The 18,212-nt window shown below is 41.2% G+C and overlaps 1 protein-coding gene across 9 annotated transcripts in view; it reads right to left on the bottom strand.

The window, feature by feature from the left end:
• LOC143926585 (uncharacterized) overlaps positions 1-18,212 on the bottom strand; it is a 170,828-nt gene that overhangs the window by 41,224 nt on the left and 111,392 nt on the right. For 7 of the 9 annotated variants that reach the window (XR_013262099.1, XM_077450464.1, XM_077450461.1 and 4 more), the window contains 2 exons: positions 17,141-17,545; positions 5,469-5,600 (listed from right to left, as the gene is read on the bottom strand). Coding sequence is in view for 8 of the 9 variants with exons in the window: in XM_077450464.1 (XP_077306590.1) it covers positions 5,469-5,600; positions 17,141-17,545 (537 nt within the window). In the remaining variant the exon portion in view is untranslated. The remainder of the gene's footprint in view (positions 1-5,468; positions 5,601-17,140; positions 17,546-18,212) is intronic. The other 2 variants (XM_077450468.1, XM_077450469.1) reach the window with 1 other exon arrangement.

Genomic DNA, 18,212 nt, shown 5'->3' with positions numbered 1-18,212 from the left:
CAGATTGTAGGGATGCATGGCTCTCCTCCCCTCCAGATTCCAGTACAGAGCTCCACACTCCACTCTCCCCCCAAGTACAAGGTAAAACTTTCCTCCCTCAAAGCCCCCCCTGCCATTCCAGTACAGAGTTTTCCTCTGTCCCAAATGCTACTCACGGCATGTTGTCCAGCCCCCCGGTGTCTGTGCAGCATGCCAGTTTGAGGTAGCTTCACCTGTGCAGATTCCCCGCCCCCTTCCTCCTCTGCCCTCATAGAGCGCGTGTGTATCAGAATTATCAGAGCGGCCGCCGGGAGAGGAGCACTGTCACTTGGAAATACGGAAGCAGCGCTTCTGTTTTTCCAAGTGACATTAGCAAGTAGCCAACATGCAACCAGCACCAGAGGTGGCCAAACTCCGGTGGGCAGTGTGGGCCTCAAAAGGTGGGCAGCGCAGGGCCCCCAACAATGACAGGGCCCTGGGCAGCTCCCCTTTTGCCCCGTGTTAAAGACGACCCTGCCGACACATACCATTCCTACGTGAAAAAGTGGTCCCAGATTATCAAGAGACCCATATGCTGTTTTGGTACAGAAACCCAGAGATCTTACACAGATGTGATCCCAAGGTTCCCTGGGTGTGTTGGAGATGCCGAGGGGACATTGGCTCCCATTTTCATATATTTTGGGAATGCCCCATTATTCTACCCCTTTGGTCTTCTATCCATACTCACTTACAAAACCTTTTTGAAACTAATCTCCCTTTAGATCCTATTCAATTCCTTCTAGGCCTGCCGTTTCCAGGCATCTCCAAACATACTCAAAAACTGTCTAGCTTTATTCTTCTGGCTGCAAAACGGTCTATACCCCTGAGATGGTTATCTCCCTCTCCACCCGCCCTTTTACAGGTACTACACATATTGGAACAGATCCGCAGAATGGACACCTTACAACTGTTCATGACACACTTCCTCAATTTTCAAAGATTTGGGACCTGTGGGACCACTCAGAGTTAAACCCTGATGCTATTCTATTGTCTTCCAGTAGTACAATACCCTCTTAAATGTATACATTAAATAACTTACCTCTTCAACTCCGCTAGCATATCTTCTTAATGATTCCATGGTGCCTCCTCCAGGTGGGACTCCCACAGGGTGCCTCTGTCTGGCTGGTATAGGCACTCCTGGGACCCCACTAAGCTCAGACCCGGTGAGCAATAATTCCTATTGTGTGAAATGTCATTTTGTCTATGTCGCCCTCTCCCTGGGTCTCCTTCCACCTTCCTTTACCTCCCTCTTCTGACCTATACATTTGCCATATTGTGATCTTATTGAGTTGGTAGCATTGTAACCCTACCTTTAAGACTCGGACCTATGTTATGTGCTACACGAATTGATTGTATTTATCACATTCTGACAAATGTTTGATGTTTCCTTTCCTTCAATATTTTGATATCTTTTAATAAAAAATACAATAAAAAAAAAAAGTTTCCATACCCCTTGAAAATTTCTGCATTTTGTCATGTTACATCCAAAAACGTAAAACGTAAATGTATTTTGTTGGAATTTTATGTGATAGACCAAAGCAAAATGGCACATCATTGTGAAGTGGATGGAAAATGATAAATGGTTTTCAAAATGTATTACAAATAAATATGTTTAAAGTTTGGTGTGCATTTGTATGGCGCCCCCCTGTGTCAATACTTTGTAGAACTGCCTTTCTTTGCCATTACAGCTGCAAGTCTTTTTGGATATGTCTTTACCAGCTTTGCACATCTAGTTTCAGACTGTCAGATTGGATTCAGGTCTGGTCTGTGACTGGGCCATTCTAACCCATGAATGTGCTTTGATCTAAACCATTCCATTGTAGCTCTGGCTGTATGTTTAGGGTCGTTGTCCTGCTGGAAGGTGAACCTCCGCCCCAGTCTCAAGTCTTTTGCAGAACAGGTTTTCTTGTAAGATTGCCCTGTATTTGGCTCCAGCCATCTTCCCATCAACTCTGACCAGCTTCCCTGTCCCTTCTGAAGAAAAACATCCCCACAACATGATGCTGCCACCACCATGTTTCACAGTGGGGATTGTATGTTCAGTGTGATGTGCAGTGTTAGTTTTCCGTTACACATAGCATTTTGCTTTTAGGCCAAAAAGTTACATTTTGGTTTCATCTGACCAGAGCTCCTTCTTTCATGTTTGCTGTGTCCCCCACATGGCTTCTCGCCAACTGCAAACAGGACTTCTTATGACTTTCTTTCAACAATGGCTTTCTTCTTACCACTCTTCCATAAAGGGCAGATTTGTGGAGAGCACGACTAATAGTTGTCCTGTGGACAACTTCTCCCCCCTGAGCTGTGGATCTCTGCAGCTCCCCCAGAGTTACCATGGGCCTCTTGGCTGCTCCTCTGATGAATGCTCTCCTTGCCCGGCCTGTCAGTTATGGTGGACGGCCATGTCTTGGTAGATTTGCAATTGTGCCATACTCTCTCCATTTTCAGATGATGAATTGAACAGTGCTCTGTGAGATGTTCAAAACTTGTTTATTTATAATATAACTCTGCTTTAAACTTCTCCACAGCTTTATCCCTGACCTGTCTGGTGTGTTCCTTGGCCTTCATGATGCTGTTTGTTCTCTAAGGTTTTCTAACAATTTACACACAGGTGGACTCTATGTACTAATTAGGTGACTTCTGAAGGCAATCGGTTCCACTAGATTTTAGTTGGGGGTATCAGAGTAAAGGAGGCTGAATATAAATGCACACCACACTTTTCACATATTTATTTTGTAAAGAATTTGGAAAACCATTTATCATTTTCCTTCCACTTCACAATTATGTGCCACTTTGTGTTGGTCTGTCACATAAAATCCCAATAAAATACATTTATGTTTTTGGTTGTAACATGACAAAATGTGAAAAATGTCAAGGGGTATGAATACTTTTTCAAGGCACTGTATAACTAGATTGGAAAAGCCACAAGAGTTTCATCCCCTCTCCCGCATCATCCTGTACCCTTCCTTTGCTCCTTCCTCCACCTTCTTCCCTTTTCCTTTATTTCTCCAACAATCCCTTGTAGATATTCCCTATTCCTATCCATTACCTTATTTTCTCCACATCTGCCCTACAATTGAAAAATTGAGAACCCCTAAAGCAGGACTTTCACTTTTTTCCTATATTATAGCACCTTACAGCGACTTGGTGGAATCCAATGTCTCTCTCAATAATTAATTTGATATCTTTTTACATTTTACATTTGTACCTAATCTAAGTACAAATCTGTCCACTAGATGCTACTAAATGCCTTTTCATATGATCCTTAGCACCATCTAGTGGCCAAATTCATTATTTTCCACTGTAAATCCATAAAAAACATTCCAGCAAAGAAAATAGCCTCATAACATCCAACCCTTTTCTTTGCCATATGCTCCCGAAAAAAATGCACATGCGCTTTCACTGGGCAAATTGCCATATGATAATTAAAAAAAAAAAACACAGCTTGGCATAACTTCAAAATTACAGAGTAAAGTGCCAAGTGCACTTTTGTCTGCATGTTCACTTGAGCACTTGTATAAATTTAAAGTTCCTTAATGAAGCCATGATAAGTGGTGAAATATGTTGGGTTTGGAGAGAGAATGTCTTTGAGCACAATAGACTTTAATCAATGATTTACTCAGAATTAAGGGATCAAATTAAAGTGTTACTAAACCCAGGACCCTGCATTCGCTATATCTGGTCTCCAGGGCCGTCTTTAATATAGATTGGACCCTGGGCATACATTTTCTTGGGGCCCCCCCATGCAATTTCCCTCTCCACCTACTCTGAGACATACAATAATTAGCAGCTCGACTTAAAATCAGTTTTCTGTATCGGATCAGGCAGCAATTGAGATTGGTTGCCAGCAGTTACAGCATATCATTACTGCTTACTGACTGGTTGCTAGAGGTTACAGCACACATTACGGCTCACTGATTAGTTGCTAGAGGTTACAGCACATCGCCTCCTCACAGCAGGGGAGCATGATATACATAGGAATGCCTCCTTTATTTGCATATCAATGCCGCCGGCCGCAGCTATTCACTTAGTATTGTCGTCGCTATTTACATACAAATGGCGGTTATTTACATGTGAAACACAGGGTCTGCAGGTGAGTCATCTGCACACAACAATAGGGCAGAGCTGGGCAGCATTAGTACCAGCACTTCACACTGAGATATCGGGACACAGCACAGGAATAAAACTTCAAGGGACAAGGGAATTTAAACTTGGATAGTTGGCAAGTATGAGGCAGCTGTTTTGGGCCCCACAACAATGACAGGGCCCAGGGCAGCTGCCCCTTTTGCCCTGCCTTAAAGACGGCCCTGCTGGTCTCCCACGGTACACAGAACATGGAAATGCAATTATTTTAGTAAATCTAAACTGCCAAATACCTTTTCTCCTCAGCAGTATATAGGAGTCTTGAGACTTCTATAACTATCAGTGTCCAGCCGAGCTCTGGTTAAAGCTTGTAGGAGGAGTTTTCATTCTCTTCTGACTGTCCTATGAGGCTGATGACCCCTGACTATCTGTCTGATTGGCCCTGTGCTGATCACATGGACCCAACCAAAAAAAAAAAAAAAAAAATCCTCTCTAGCAATACACACCGAACTGAGCATGTGCAGAGTGACCCCACAGCTCTGTTTTATCAGCAGATGGATTGGGGACAGTAAAATAAGGGGAGGATCAGAGAAGACAGGATCAAACAGCCTTTTTACACAATGCAGAGGATTCATAGTTTCATAGTTAGTAAGGTTGAATAAAGACACCTGTCCATCCAGTTCAACCTGAGTGAGTGTCACCATCCCTGTACATTGCACACTCATGTCGATCCCTACCCTCAAGGAGCCCACAATCCATGGTCTCCATTTATATACCAATTTTGAACAGAAGCCTACCTGCATGTCTTTGGACTGTGGGAGGAAACCAGAGCACCCGGAGGAAACCAACGCAGGCACAGGGAGAACATGCAAACTCCAGGCAGGTAGTGTTGTGGTTGGGATTTGAACCAGCGACCCTTCTTACTGCTAGGTGAGAGTGCTACCCACTACACCACTGTGCTGCCCAAGGATTAACCCCTTAGGTTCCACAGTGAGTATAACAAGAATGCTTTACTGCATATACAGACTAATTTTACTGCTGTGGGTTTAGTAACACTTTAATAAGGGGAAAAATTAAAGCTGCGAAGGAAGGAGGAGAAATATCCTCAAAGTCCATAGAAAATTACATTTGAACAATTAGATAAAGTTTCAACATCACTAAAATGAATCAAGGGGTCAATTAATTGTTCTTGATACTATTGGATAAATTAAAACTTTAGCTATAAATAAGTTATATTTTATCCATAAATATAGTATGTCCTGTGTGGCGGGATTCGCAGCATAGGTGAAGTGTATCATCTATGTGATCTATAAATACCTTTAAAATGTGTCAGTGTTTCACAGCAAAATTGCCTTTTATTGCCATCTTACGTTTCTGCGCGTTGGCGATTCCTCTTAAGTTGTCCTCGTCATCCGTGCTTGAGTCGCTGGGCTCTGGATCTGAATCCGCCAATTGTTTGCTGTCGATTGCCTCCGCTATTTTCTCCTGAACTGATTTGCAATCTTTAGGAAATCACAAATTATAAAAAGAAGGGGCAAGGGGTATCAGAATATTTGTGAGGGCAAATTTGACGCTTTTTATGATTGCAAACAGGCGGCAGCAAAGCAAGCTGGGTAGCGGCAAACTTCAAGCAGATGATTCATAAGCGTATCCACGGCACAAAAACATGCAGGAAAAATTACCTGGGCAGTGCACTGCATAGATTGCTTACACATGTGGTCATACATAACATTATTATTCATGTACTTTGAAGGGCTCCTGTCAAACGCACACCAGCTAGTATTAATTATGTTGTGCGCTTATCCTTTTTATCTCTAGAATGTGGCTAGTTATGCACTAATTGTCCCAAAATGCCCCTTTAGTCGCAGTCTCATCCTGAACTGGTTGTCATGATGATACAGGTTAAATATGATTTTCCTGGGCCAACATGGCAGCATACATATGGGTAATACCCTTGCCTACTAAATGTATGCTGCCATTGATTGGGGCCAGGAAAGGAAAATTAAGATACTTGATACAATTTTCTGTTTTCCTGATGCCAATATGGCAATATATATGTAGTAGGCAGGGATACTACCCCAATATATGCTGCCATGGATTGGCATCAGGAAAGGAAAAATATAGTAAGTATTTGGTACAATTTTCTGTTTTACTGATGCCAACATGACAACATATATGTAGTAGGTGGGATACTACCCCAATGTATGCTGCCATGGATTGGCACTAGGAAAGGAAAACTATAGTAAGTATTTGATCCACTTTTCTGTTTTCCTGGGGCCAACATGGCAACCTATATGTAGTAGGTGGGGATATTACCCCAAATGTATGCTGCCACGGATTGGCACCAGGAATAAAAAACTATAGTAAGTATTTGATACAATTTTCTGTTTTCCTAGGGCCAACATAACAACATATATGTAGTAGGTGGGATACTACCCCAATGTATGCTGCCATGGATTAGCACCAGGAAAGGAAACATATAGTAAGTATTTGATAAAATGTTATGTTTTCCTGATGCCAACATGGCAACATATAGGTAGTAGTTGGAGATACTACCCCAATGTATGCTGCCATGGATTGGCACCAGGAAAGGAAAACTATAGTAAGTATCTGATAAAATTTTGTGTTTTCCTGGGGCCACCATGGCAACATACATGTAGTAGACATCCCATATGTATGCACTGATTGGCTCCAAGAATGGAAAATTATGGTAAGTATTTGATACAGTTTCCTGTTTTTGTGTCAACAATGTCCCATCCCATTGTTATTTCTCTAGGCGCTTTAAATGCAAGAAGGTGCAATTCAGTCTCACAGTGGGGTCCTATGGCATGTTATCCCATGTGCAACTTTGTTTAAAAGAAAATTGATAGTTGATAAAAGTGAATACTTTACATTTTCCAAACTACCTCCTGATTTTTGTTTTGACCAAGGATCTCCTTTGAAGCTCAACTCAATACAAATATGAATATTTCAGTTTTCCATGGCTGTTGGCATGTGTAATCAAGTGCTTTCTATCTCTTGGGAACACCAGTGTGAGCTAATTCTCATTTCTGACAAATGGGCAGTAGAAATTGGAACGATGATGTCATACCCTTCTTCCTGCCTCATTACAACATTTTATTGGATGAAGAAGAGATAAAAAACTTATATAGGAATTCTCATCACTGAAATTTTGGGAGACATAAGAAGCTGCCAGATGATCCAATCCATTATGTCCCCCGCCATTCCCGAAATTCAAATTTTGAGTCAACTTTTATTATGCTGTATGTGAAAAAAAAAAACTTTTTATTTTTTTAGTTTTGATGGAGTAGGTATGGGTTAGACCCTTTGTCAAGTTTTTATTGCTACTGAGATTCACCCCTATATTTATCTTGGTATCTACTGTACATCAGGAAAACAAAAAGTGAGGGGAAATCCAAACAATTTCAGCTGTTATCAGAGCAAGAGGTGAGGGATAAGAGGAATAACTCATATAATGCAGACAGTCTAAAATAAACTTTCTCTCATTTCTTGTTGCAACTCTAAGCCCTTGTACACACGGTCGGAGATTCCAACGGAATGTGTCCGATTGGACCGTTTTGGTGGATATTCCGACTGTGTGTGGTCTATATCCGACTGTTTCCGTCTGAGTATCCGACGGACCACGTTTTCCAACTTGTTGGTAAAATTTTCCGACAAAATGCTCCGATTGGACATGTGTAGAGAATTCCGATCGGACAAAGTGCCACGCATGCTCAGATCAAATTCCCACACCAAAGCTATTGGCTACTAGCGTGAACGTAGTCCCGTCGTAACGAAATAACCTCATCACGTCGGATTTTCCGACAACTTTGTCCGACCGTGTGTATGCAACAGTTTCGGACAAAATCGGACGGATTTGGTTGTCGGAATCTCCGACCGTGTGTACAAGGGCTAAGACAGGTAGTGAAGGGAAATCTCCCAAGCAGGACACAGGCAGCAAAACAACAACTTGATAGAGGTTTCAACCCTTTCCTAATTGTTCAATAATTTAAAAACAAAATTGGCTTCATTTTCATTTTAAATTCCAGTGTGGTTTGTGCGCAGTAGCTCTCTTTATGACTCAGTAAATTTTATATATACGGTATGTGTATTAGGATTAGGACTTACTAAGGATCCATTTCACAAACAGTGGCTGATTTTAATGTTGGCATTATAAAGATAATTTAGAAAACATAATAGACTTGATAAACTATTGGTGGCACCAAATAAGAAATTGTGACAGCAAAATGGTGACCGAAACATCAATTATGTTGCAGTGACCAGGGACATAGACATTGGCACACCTTTGTTTTTAGACCAGTGTGTGATGTTTATGCTAATTTTATTCAATGTTTTATATATTTTCGACTATATACTTAATTTTTTTTCAGTTAGACCAGATTTTCTCAACCAGGGCTCCATGGAACCCTAAGGCTCATCCAGAGGTTCCTTGAGCTGTGAATAATGGTGGATATTATTTTCCCACCTTCGCTTCCCTCTCAATGCAAGAGGGAATTTTCCACTGACATCATGTAATGTACAGTAAGTGGCCAGTAGTATATGGGGGAACTTTTCAACAACAAGCACTACTGTAAAGGGGAAAAATACAAATTTCAACATCTATGTTCATTTTCTGGTCATCAATATTATTATTTGTTTCATTCCATGTATTTATCAATTATTATTGAAAATAATTTTGTCACATAAAACTAATATACTATGAACTGTAGATATATTTTTTAGCAACTGTTTCCTGGGAGCTAAAATATATTTCAAGGGTTCCTCTAGGATAGAGGTCTCCAAACTTTCTAAGTTAAGGTCCAGTTAACTGTCATTCAGGCTTTAGGGGGGCCAGACTGACCAGTGGGATTAGAAAACACCCTGGTGTCAGTGGGGAATAGTGCCCTTTCCTTAGTTTTAGGGTCAGAAATAGTACCCCATTGTTGGTAGCAGTGGGAGGAATAGTGCTCTATCATTGGTATCAGTGGGAGGACTAGTGTCCTATTGCTGTTATTTAGAGGAGGAATAGTGCCCCATCATTGGTGTCTGTGGGAGGAATTGTGCCTCCAACACTGGTGTCAGTGGAAGGAATAGTGGCCAATCATTGGAGTCAGTGGAAGGAATAGTGGCCAATCATTGGTGTCAGTGGAAGCAATAGTGCCCCATCATTGGTGTCAGTGGAAGCAATAGTGCCCCATCATTGGTGTCAGTTGAAGGAATAATGCCCGATCATTTGAGTCAGTGGGAGGAATAGTGCCCGATCATTTGAGTCAGTGGATGGAATGGTGCCTCAAGGGCCGGATAAAGAAAAGATCCACATCCAGGCTGCGGGCCACAGTTTAAAAACCACTGCTTTAGCATAAAATGGCTGAGAAAGGCTGACTAATTGAAAAAAGTGTTAGCACAAATTTGTGGGTGCTGGGCTACTGTTGACTAAACCATAAACAAAAATAATGAATTTCTTGGATAGGTAAGGAAACTGTCCAGGTGCCAGTTAGTTCAATCACATCCTAAACCCAACAATTAAAGTAATATTGATCAAAATGCATGTTGTGTGTCATTGTCTTGTAAATATCAGTGAAAATAGATCTTTGTTCAGCAAAAAATTGCAAAGCTTGAAGCTAAACCCTGATTATAATTTGCTAAAGTCTGCTAAAAGCTTGTTAAAAGATATAGTCAGCTGTATCTAACACTGGAACTAAAAAGGTGCTTTAAGGAACTGATTGAAACTTGTTATAGGTTTTGTATATACTTGCCGAATCGGACACCCTTTAGGCCAGCCTTTCTCAACCTTTTCAACACAGAGGAAACCTTCAAATAGTTCTCCGGTCTCGGGGAACCCCTGCTAAAAATTAGAAGTCTACAACTCATGATACATTAGTGTGATGGTCAGTGGGAAGAATGGTCCTTACACTTGTGGTCATCGGGAAGAATAACCTATTTACAGATAGCTAAAAAGATCAATGGTGTGAGTGGGAACTTATCTGAGAGGCAGAAATTGCCCAATGCTGAAGGAACCCCTAGCAACCTTTGGAGGAACCCTAGGGTTCCACGGAACCCTGGTTGAGAATCACTGCTTTAGACCAATATTAGATCAAACTATGACCACATGTATGAGGCCCTAACATAAATATGACTCAAACCTGGATAAGTCAAATTAAGCATATGATGAAAAACTATCCAACCACGAGACAGTCGGCATGTTAATATGACCAGTAGAGCCCAATATACAGACAGCGGAACTTATATGCAATGCTCAACTTTTACTGTAAAAGCTTGACTGTGTCCACTTCTAAAGACCAGTAGGAAGGCTAAGCAAGATAAGGAGGGAGCTTCACGTGAAAAGTCAAGATTTGCTTATAACGTCAACTGCCTTCATCTTTGGATCTACTGATTAGTTTGATATGCATTTTTCAACAACCCCAGATAATGCCTTCACTAGTGTGCTCAGTTTGTGGCAGGCTTACTTTAAGGGCTCATTCACACCAGTCTGCATTCTAAAACAATCTGTTTTAGCACGAGGACTGGCGTCTGTTGTGTACGGGTGGTTTGGGGCACTATTTCCCTCCTTTTTTCTTTTAAACTGTATTGAAATGTCACAAATGACATATAATTATTCCTACGCACCACAGCATAGTTATATTGCGTTGACCAGCAGCGAGATAGGATGGGGTCCGATGCGTTTCGGTAAAATGTAGCATTTTAATGCAACACACTGGACCATACTTAAAGGCGGAAGTTGTTGTGTGAACAAAGCACATAGAAAATATATGTTTTCTATGTGCCCTAGCTATGAGCGTGTATTGGTCTGTGCAGATTTACCCAGGTCACAGCACACATGGTAGAAAAGCCCTAAAATCCTGCAGCATTTCTACTTTTTATATCCAATCCAGAACAATTTTACATTGTACCAAAAAGAAAATTTCTGCACTCTCTGCGTCTTTTACTTTTCATTCTGTGCTGCCATAAACTGAGTCTGAGGAATCAATCATACAGATAAGATTTTGAGTTTAACGAGTAGGAATATGGTCTGGCAGAATGACGGTAATTAGCGATTTATCTTATCCTTAAACGTTTGGGAACGATGAGGATTTTTTATATTTTTTTGTCATGTTAAAAGTTTAATGTTGCTTTCCCGGAGATCTGTCTTCATAAATCCTGAAAACAATCAGGTTTCTGCCCATGAAAAGCTCACAAATTATCTATGCATTGCTAAAAAACAAAGGAAAAGCCAAACACACAAGATGGAACAGGAGAGAATATACAGGATAAACTGCTCAGTCCATGATTTATTACACACATGCAATGCTATTTCCAACATGCTGAAATAGGTCAAATACAACACAAATCGACAAACAAACCAGCAATACAATACAAGCATTATTACAATTCAATGGTAGCAACACCACAAAGTTAATGATTACATGTAATTTTTTTTGTACAGTTGTTTAAAATACAAGCTGCCCTTCAAAAACCTTAAACTTGCCATACACACAGCAATTTAATGGAGTGACTGAACTATCAATTATATTTTTTGGATTAAAAAAAGAAATCACAAAACAATGGAAGACATAAAATTGAATTTTTAATGCGTTGCAAGGAAATTATATTAACATTGTCATAATTGAACAAGAGATGGAAAACTACGATCTTGTCTAGCAAAATTGCTGTAGTTTCCATTCCATTGCAAAGTTTTGCCCAGTTATGAAATCAAACACATTCTGGTGGCCAATCAAACTCATGGGTAGTACTATAGATTGCTCTGTTTCTGGAGGTTCCCAATTCTCGCAAGTGGTAGAAATTGACTGAAAATTACCATGTGTTTGGCCAGCTTTAGTTTTAGGTTGGTTGGATCACCCATTGGCTTTGTGTACTCCTCGGGAACTCTGGTTGTACTGTCCTTAAAACTTGAGGATCCCAGCTCCACCCACCTGCTAGGACTATTGTGACTGTGTTGTCCTTAAACTTTAGGTTACCAGCTCTACCCACCTTCCAGGAACCTTGTGAAGGGGTCTCATGGTCACCATTCTCTAATCGTAATGGGATGGGGCTAATCCCAAATTATATTATTATTAGATGATTAAACCACTAACATCCTCTCTTGTCTGAAGAAACCAACTTTGGTTAGACTTAAACGGGACCTAATGCTTCAACTGTTCTAAAGTCAGAAATACACTCTTCTTCATCCATAAAACCTATGGCTCCTAATCCTCAGCATCCATAACACCTATTTTTGGGTGTAAGAACTAGCAAGCAACATTACCAGCAAGTATATTTCATGATCCCCAGAATGCAGACAAATGGGACAGGGGCTTACTGATGAGGCATAATGATGCCTGTTTGAAGAACTGAACTACCCAGCAGACACTCAGGCTACAATACTGCATGTATCTTAAGGTTACATCTTCACAGGGTTTTACCTTTAAAGAGGAAGTAAACCCTGATGGGTTTTACTTCCTTCCTTTGCCCCTGCAAAGTAAAAGCATAATGTGCTAGTATGCATCACATACTAGCACATTATGTGACACCTGTAAACGAAGCCCGCATTGTCCCCGCTGCATCCATGTTCACCCCTCTTCCTTCTGGGCCGCAGACTCCGCCTCTATGACTGGCTAGAGCCGCATGACGTCACTCCCGAGTGTGGGAGCCGCCAGTCACGGCACTCAGAACGGAGATCTGCCTTGTTTACAGGCAATTCCCTGTTCTCAGAATCAGAAAATTGAATGTCATTTTGCAATAACAATCATAAATAGAAACAGAGTTGTAGCTCCCTCACAATGATAAAATTCCATGCCCAGCATAAAACACCTAACCAAAAACAGCATACATACCGTAATAAATATGTACTGTAACTTCCAATAGATACAGTAATATGTAATTCTGTGTGTACTACCAACACAGATTTTCTTCACAGCAGAAGTGGCCCGCTGGAGGCGTATATATATATATATATATATATATATACCGTATTTATCGGCGTATAACATGCACTTTTTCCCCCTGAAAATCAGGGGGAAATCATGTGTGCGTGTTATACGCCAATCCTTGCTACTCGGAGTGGAAGGAGGGGATGAGCGCCACTGGATGACACAGAGCTGCAATCTCCTGTGTATCCGGCGCTGTCACACACAGTTCCACCCCCATGGCCCGCCATTGGATCACTGCTCTGTCCATCATATGAGCTGGGCAGAACTGTGAGTGACTGAGCAACGGATACACAGGTGATTGTGGATCTGTGTCATCCAACACTAGTGCGGCTGCAATCATCTGCAAAGGCGAGTCTGCAGATGTATAATAAACAGGCTGCAATCATGGGAATGCTAGAGGCTGCAGATGGGCATGTTAGAGGCTGCAGATGGGCACATTAGAGGATGCAGATGGGCATGTTAGAGGCTGCAATAATGGGTACATTAGGAGCTGCAGATGAGGATGTTACAGGCTGCAGATGGGCACTAAACAGGCTGCAAAAATGGGAATAAAGAGGTAATGGTAACTGTAAGCGCAGATACACAAGTGCATACAATACTTGGAGTATTAGGTAGCTAGACAATTAGTCCATAGCATTAAATATAGCAAAAAATGGAGAAGAAACTGCGCTACGGTATGCAAATATAGTAAATATACGCAAATGCCTGGAAAATGATCTACATGAGGACCTATTGGAAGCTGCAGCTTAACTGTACCACATAACTACAGAAAAAATATAAAGAAAAATAAATGCGATACACCGGTAACATACAAATTGAATAGATAAGTGTTATAAATTCACCTATGTGCTACACCGCACCGGCCACATCAAATGGCCAGAGCAATGCAAATACCACAGTAACCACTTTGTGGTAAACCCATATATATGTTAGACAATAAATCTAAACTCAAATAAACTCTATAAATGAATAATGACATCTGTGAAAAAGACACTTATCTATTAAATTTGTATGTTACCGATGTAGCCCAGCTTATTTACTTTTCTTTATATTTTTTCATTAAATATAGCAGTTCAAGAGTTAAGCAGGTATCTGGCAGTTCAAGGGTTAAACAGGTAGTATCGTGGCTGGTTCAGAGAGCTGGGTCTGTGGCAGGCAAGAGAAGGCCTGTTGAAGGAGCAGTGACTCCGAGCGCATAGCCTATCAAGTCTCTCTCCTCGGTTGAAGCCCCCCCCCCCCCCCCCCCCCGGAAGTGGTCCCAGAAGTCATCATATGACCCATGATGTCACGTGCGCTCCACGCCAGCCCCAGCTTCATAGGTTTCTAGGGCAGAGAAACATCACTGCAGCACCACCGGGCAGAGTAATACCGGACCTTGAACTGAGGACTGCACCATGGACCACCTTCTTAATGCAGATGAGCCTTTTTAACCCTTTGTTTCCTGTAAGTGTGACCTTATATTATGCAATTAAAGTATCCTCTAAAACTGCACTTAGGTGGCGCTTCCCTTTTCTACCTTCTCTTGCAATAATGGGCATATTAGAGGCTGCAGATGGGCACTAAACATGCTGCAAATATTGGCATATTAGAGGCTGCAGATGGGCATAGATCAGGCTGCATTAATGGGCAATGGTGAGGCTGCAGAGCACTGATCCCTATTTTAAAATGTAAGTTTTTTTTCTGAAACTTCCCTCTTAAAGTTAAGGTGTGTGTTATATGCCGATAAATACCATATATATATATATATATATATATATATATATATATATATATATAAAATATACACGTGATTCTGCACAGGGGAGCCCCCCTGTAGCAGTAAAACTGCTATGGGGCAGAATTTAAGTGGTCATACTTGGAAAGCAAGTGAGCAACAGTGTTTTGTGTCTCCTCTTTGATACAGATACTACAGGCTACATCTTTGTCATACCTTGCACTCAGATCACTGATAGTCCTGTGACATAGTGGAAACATTTGGGGATACAGTATATGGCGTAATGCCACAGCAGCATGAGCAGGACAACTCAGAGTCTAAGTAAAGGAAGACTCTGATTAATGCGGTGTCCACAGTACAGAAATCCTGTGGCATATGTGACCTAATGCTGAGTTTAGGTCATGTGACTGAGAATGAGTACCCCCCCCCCCCCCCCCGGTCTGATCAGCCTTTGCTTCTATAACATTTACAATCCTTATTTCAGAAAATTGAGAAATGACTAAATGGGAGGCTAACATAATAATTAATTGGTAACCAGTGACATTCAAGACAGTGAAAATTCAGAATGTGAAATTATTTTCCCCATCTGTCTAAAGCAGGCCATAAATGGGTCGAATTTCAAAAGAATTTTCTTTAGAAAATCCTATCTAAGAATTTTTGTTCGAATTTCGCACCATTAGTGGGCTGCAGCAACAGCAGATTTTTGTGCAGCCATCTAATTTGAGTAATCGGCATGTTGGACATTTTTTGAAAAACAAACGATTTTCTAATCAATGATGTGAGAATCGTGCGAAAAATGAAAGAAATGCGCATGTGCAAGAAAAGAAAATTCCCGGAAAGAAAAGAAGATTCCCAGCCACGAAAATTATTTTCTGTAGCAACAGGAGGTGAAATTGAAGGCTTGTTTGGTCAAATTTCGAAATCAATGGTGGCGCCATCGGATCACAAAATGCATGAAATTTATGATTTTCAAAATATTTTTTTTTCAAAATTCAACCATGTATGGCCAGCGGTGCATCTTTGCAATACATGCACATTTCCCCATGTTTGTATCTTTGATTATGGCAGAAACCTAGTAAGTTCTTAATTTCCTGTAGGGAGGTGACAACCTATTATCTCTGCTCTACTGAAATCTCAATAAGTGTGGTCAGCCCTTTTTGAGGTCACCCTGTTGGACTAGAAACCTTTTCTCTTCATCTCCATAACATAAGAGGGAGGTGTAGAGCAGGCTGCAGCCTAGCAGGGAGGAACTCAGGCTGGACTGATAGCACTACTTGGAATTTCTGTTGCAATACATGTACATGAGGAAGTGTGCTTTCTTTTTCCTACACATACACTTTAACTCCCCTATTTGTTCTTCAACTTTACTCAAAGTGGTGTAAAAGATGAAAAATAAATAAAAAAAGAGACAATACAGCTGCAGGTTTTGGGGTGCTGATCACACTAGCATGTTATATCCCTGATTTTTTCCCAGCAGTTGGGAAATTATATCTTCTCTTGGGGTGGATTTTCTATAATGGTTACTGCTTGGGCTTGCAGGAAGAGGCAAAGACACACATTACAGTGGGAAACCACTAGAATCTTTCAAGTTATAATAGGCCAAAAGGTGTTTCAGCCCACCAGTGGCCACCATACCGAAATAGAGTTATGCCGCGTACACACGGTCGAACTGTTTGACGTACTTAGTCCGTTGAAACACATTTCAGCGGACAATCCGCTCGTGTGTGGGCTTCAGCGGACTTTTTCAGCGTGCAGTCCGGAGTACTAAGAATTTTGGTTTTTCCAAAAATCTTTCTGTCATACTTTGGTTTCAGCGGACAATACGGTCGTCAGTATGCTAGTCCGACGGACTAAGAATGGCGCATGCCCAGAAAGGATTTACAGGGCTTTGCTGTGTCTTGGACTTCCTATTTCTAGTCCCGTCGTACGTGCTGTACGTCATCGCGCAAGCTTTCGTCGGACTGTTTGTGTATCCGTGTGTGGTCAAGTCCGTTCAGTGGAAACTACGACGGATTGTCCGTCGGATTGTATGACGGACTAAGTACGTCAAACAGTTCGACCGTGTGTACGCGGCATTAGTTTTAAACACTTAAAGAGTTCATTTTTAGACAACAAATATACTATACATAATCTTACTTTAGATTACTTTGAAAATACTCTTTTATACTAAGTTTGTAAATTATTATTTTTCAAGGATACAGAATTATAGTATTTTTTTTTGCATTTCAAAGGAATATAAATATATAAATCACCAAAATGCCACACAGTCCATGAGTCCAAGTCTACATTACATCTGGGACAATGGAAAAGTCACTCCACGCGTTTGAACACACCAAAACCAAGACAAAGAAGGCATGCTGTAAAGCTGAGAGGAACATCTCAGATCACAGTCTATACTCACCACCTTCCTCTTCATTCTCACTACCTAGGTCATTTTCTGCCTTAGGCCTGTCCTCATCCTTAAGATCTGGAATTCCACCTTCTTCATTCTCTATGGGGTTTCTAAAGTTGGTTTCAGTGTCATCTTCTGCTTTCTCCAAGTCTTGTTGATCATCATCTTCTTCCATGTTATCATATACGTCCCGATCATCTTCATCAATGGCTGTCTCTTCCTTCTTGCCAATCAAATCCTCCAACTCTGGTTCCTTCGCTATGGCTGTTTGTTCATCTGGCTCAGGAAGTTCTTCTGATTCTCTTCGCACTTCTTTTTTCTTCTTAACATCCTCTGCCTCATCCTCTGCCTCATGTTCACTTGAGCTACTATCTAGAGAACTGTTGGATGAATAGGACTCTGTATGTTTCCTATCTACAATGGGAGAAAATTGTGAAATTGTAATGTAGCTTTAGTCTGTAAAGAAAATATGGTCATATCTGCAATGCCTGCAAAAAGGGTGGTGAAATCCATCACCATGTACTACTCTACTCATAGACAGCACTGAAAATCCTTATCCCCATTTATCTGCTTTAACACCCAGCTCTGATGTTTCAATAATGCTGTCGAGTTGACTCATATGCTGGATTTCTATATTTTCTGGAAATTTGAGCGAGATACCCCACCAGAAATCCCAGTTGATCCGAACTACCACAGCTTTTATAAAGCAAAGATGTTGTTGCATTCTTCATGATGTGTGCTAAATATCTGGAGGATGCAGCTGCAATCCAGGAACATTATCTTCAAAAAGTATTATACTCACCACTCTAGCAGCCCGTGTCTCTCACCTTCCCTCTCTACCAGTGCAAAGGACTACGTCATTCTCTAAGCCCCTGTACACCCGGTCGGAGATTTCGACAACCAAATCCGTCGGATCTTGTCCGTCGGATTTTGCCCGTCGGATCTTGTCCGAAACTGTTGCATACACACGGTCGGACTAAGTTGTCGAAAAATCCAATCATTCAGAACGTGATGACGTAATTTCGTTACGATGGGACTACGTTCAGGCTAGTAGCCAATAGCTTTGATGTAGGAATTTGAT

The sequence above is a fragment of the Lithobates pipiens genome, unplaced genomic scaffold (genome assembly GCF_037356315.1).
Source record: "Lithobates pipiens isolate NorthernLeopardFrog02 unplaced genomic scaffold, aLitPip1_a1.2 Scaffold_23, whole genome shotgun sequence".
NCBI lineage: Eukaryota > Metazoa > Chordata > Amphibia > Anura > Ranidae > Lithobates > Lithobates pipiens.
The sequence above is the reverse complement of the archived record's forward strand: the minus strand, read 5'-3'. Positions and strand labels throughout refer to the sequence as shown.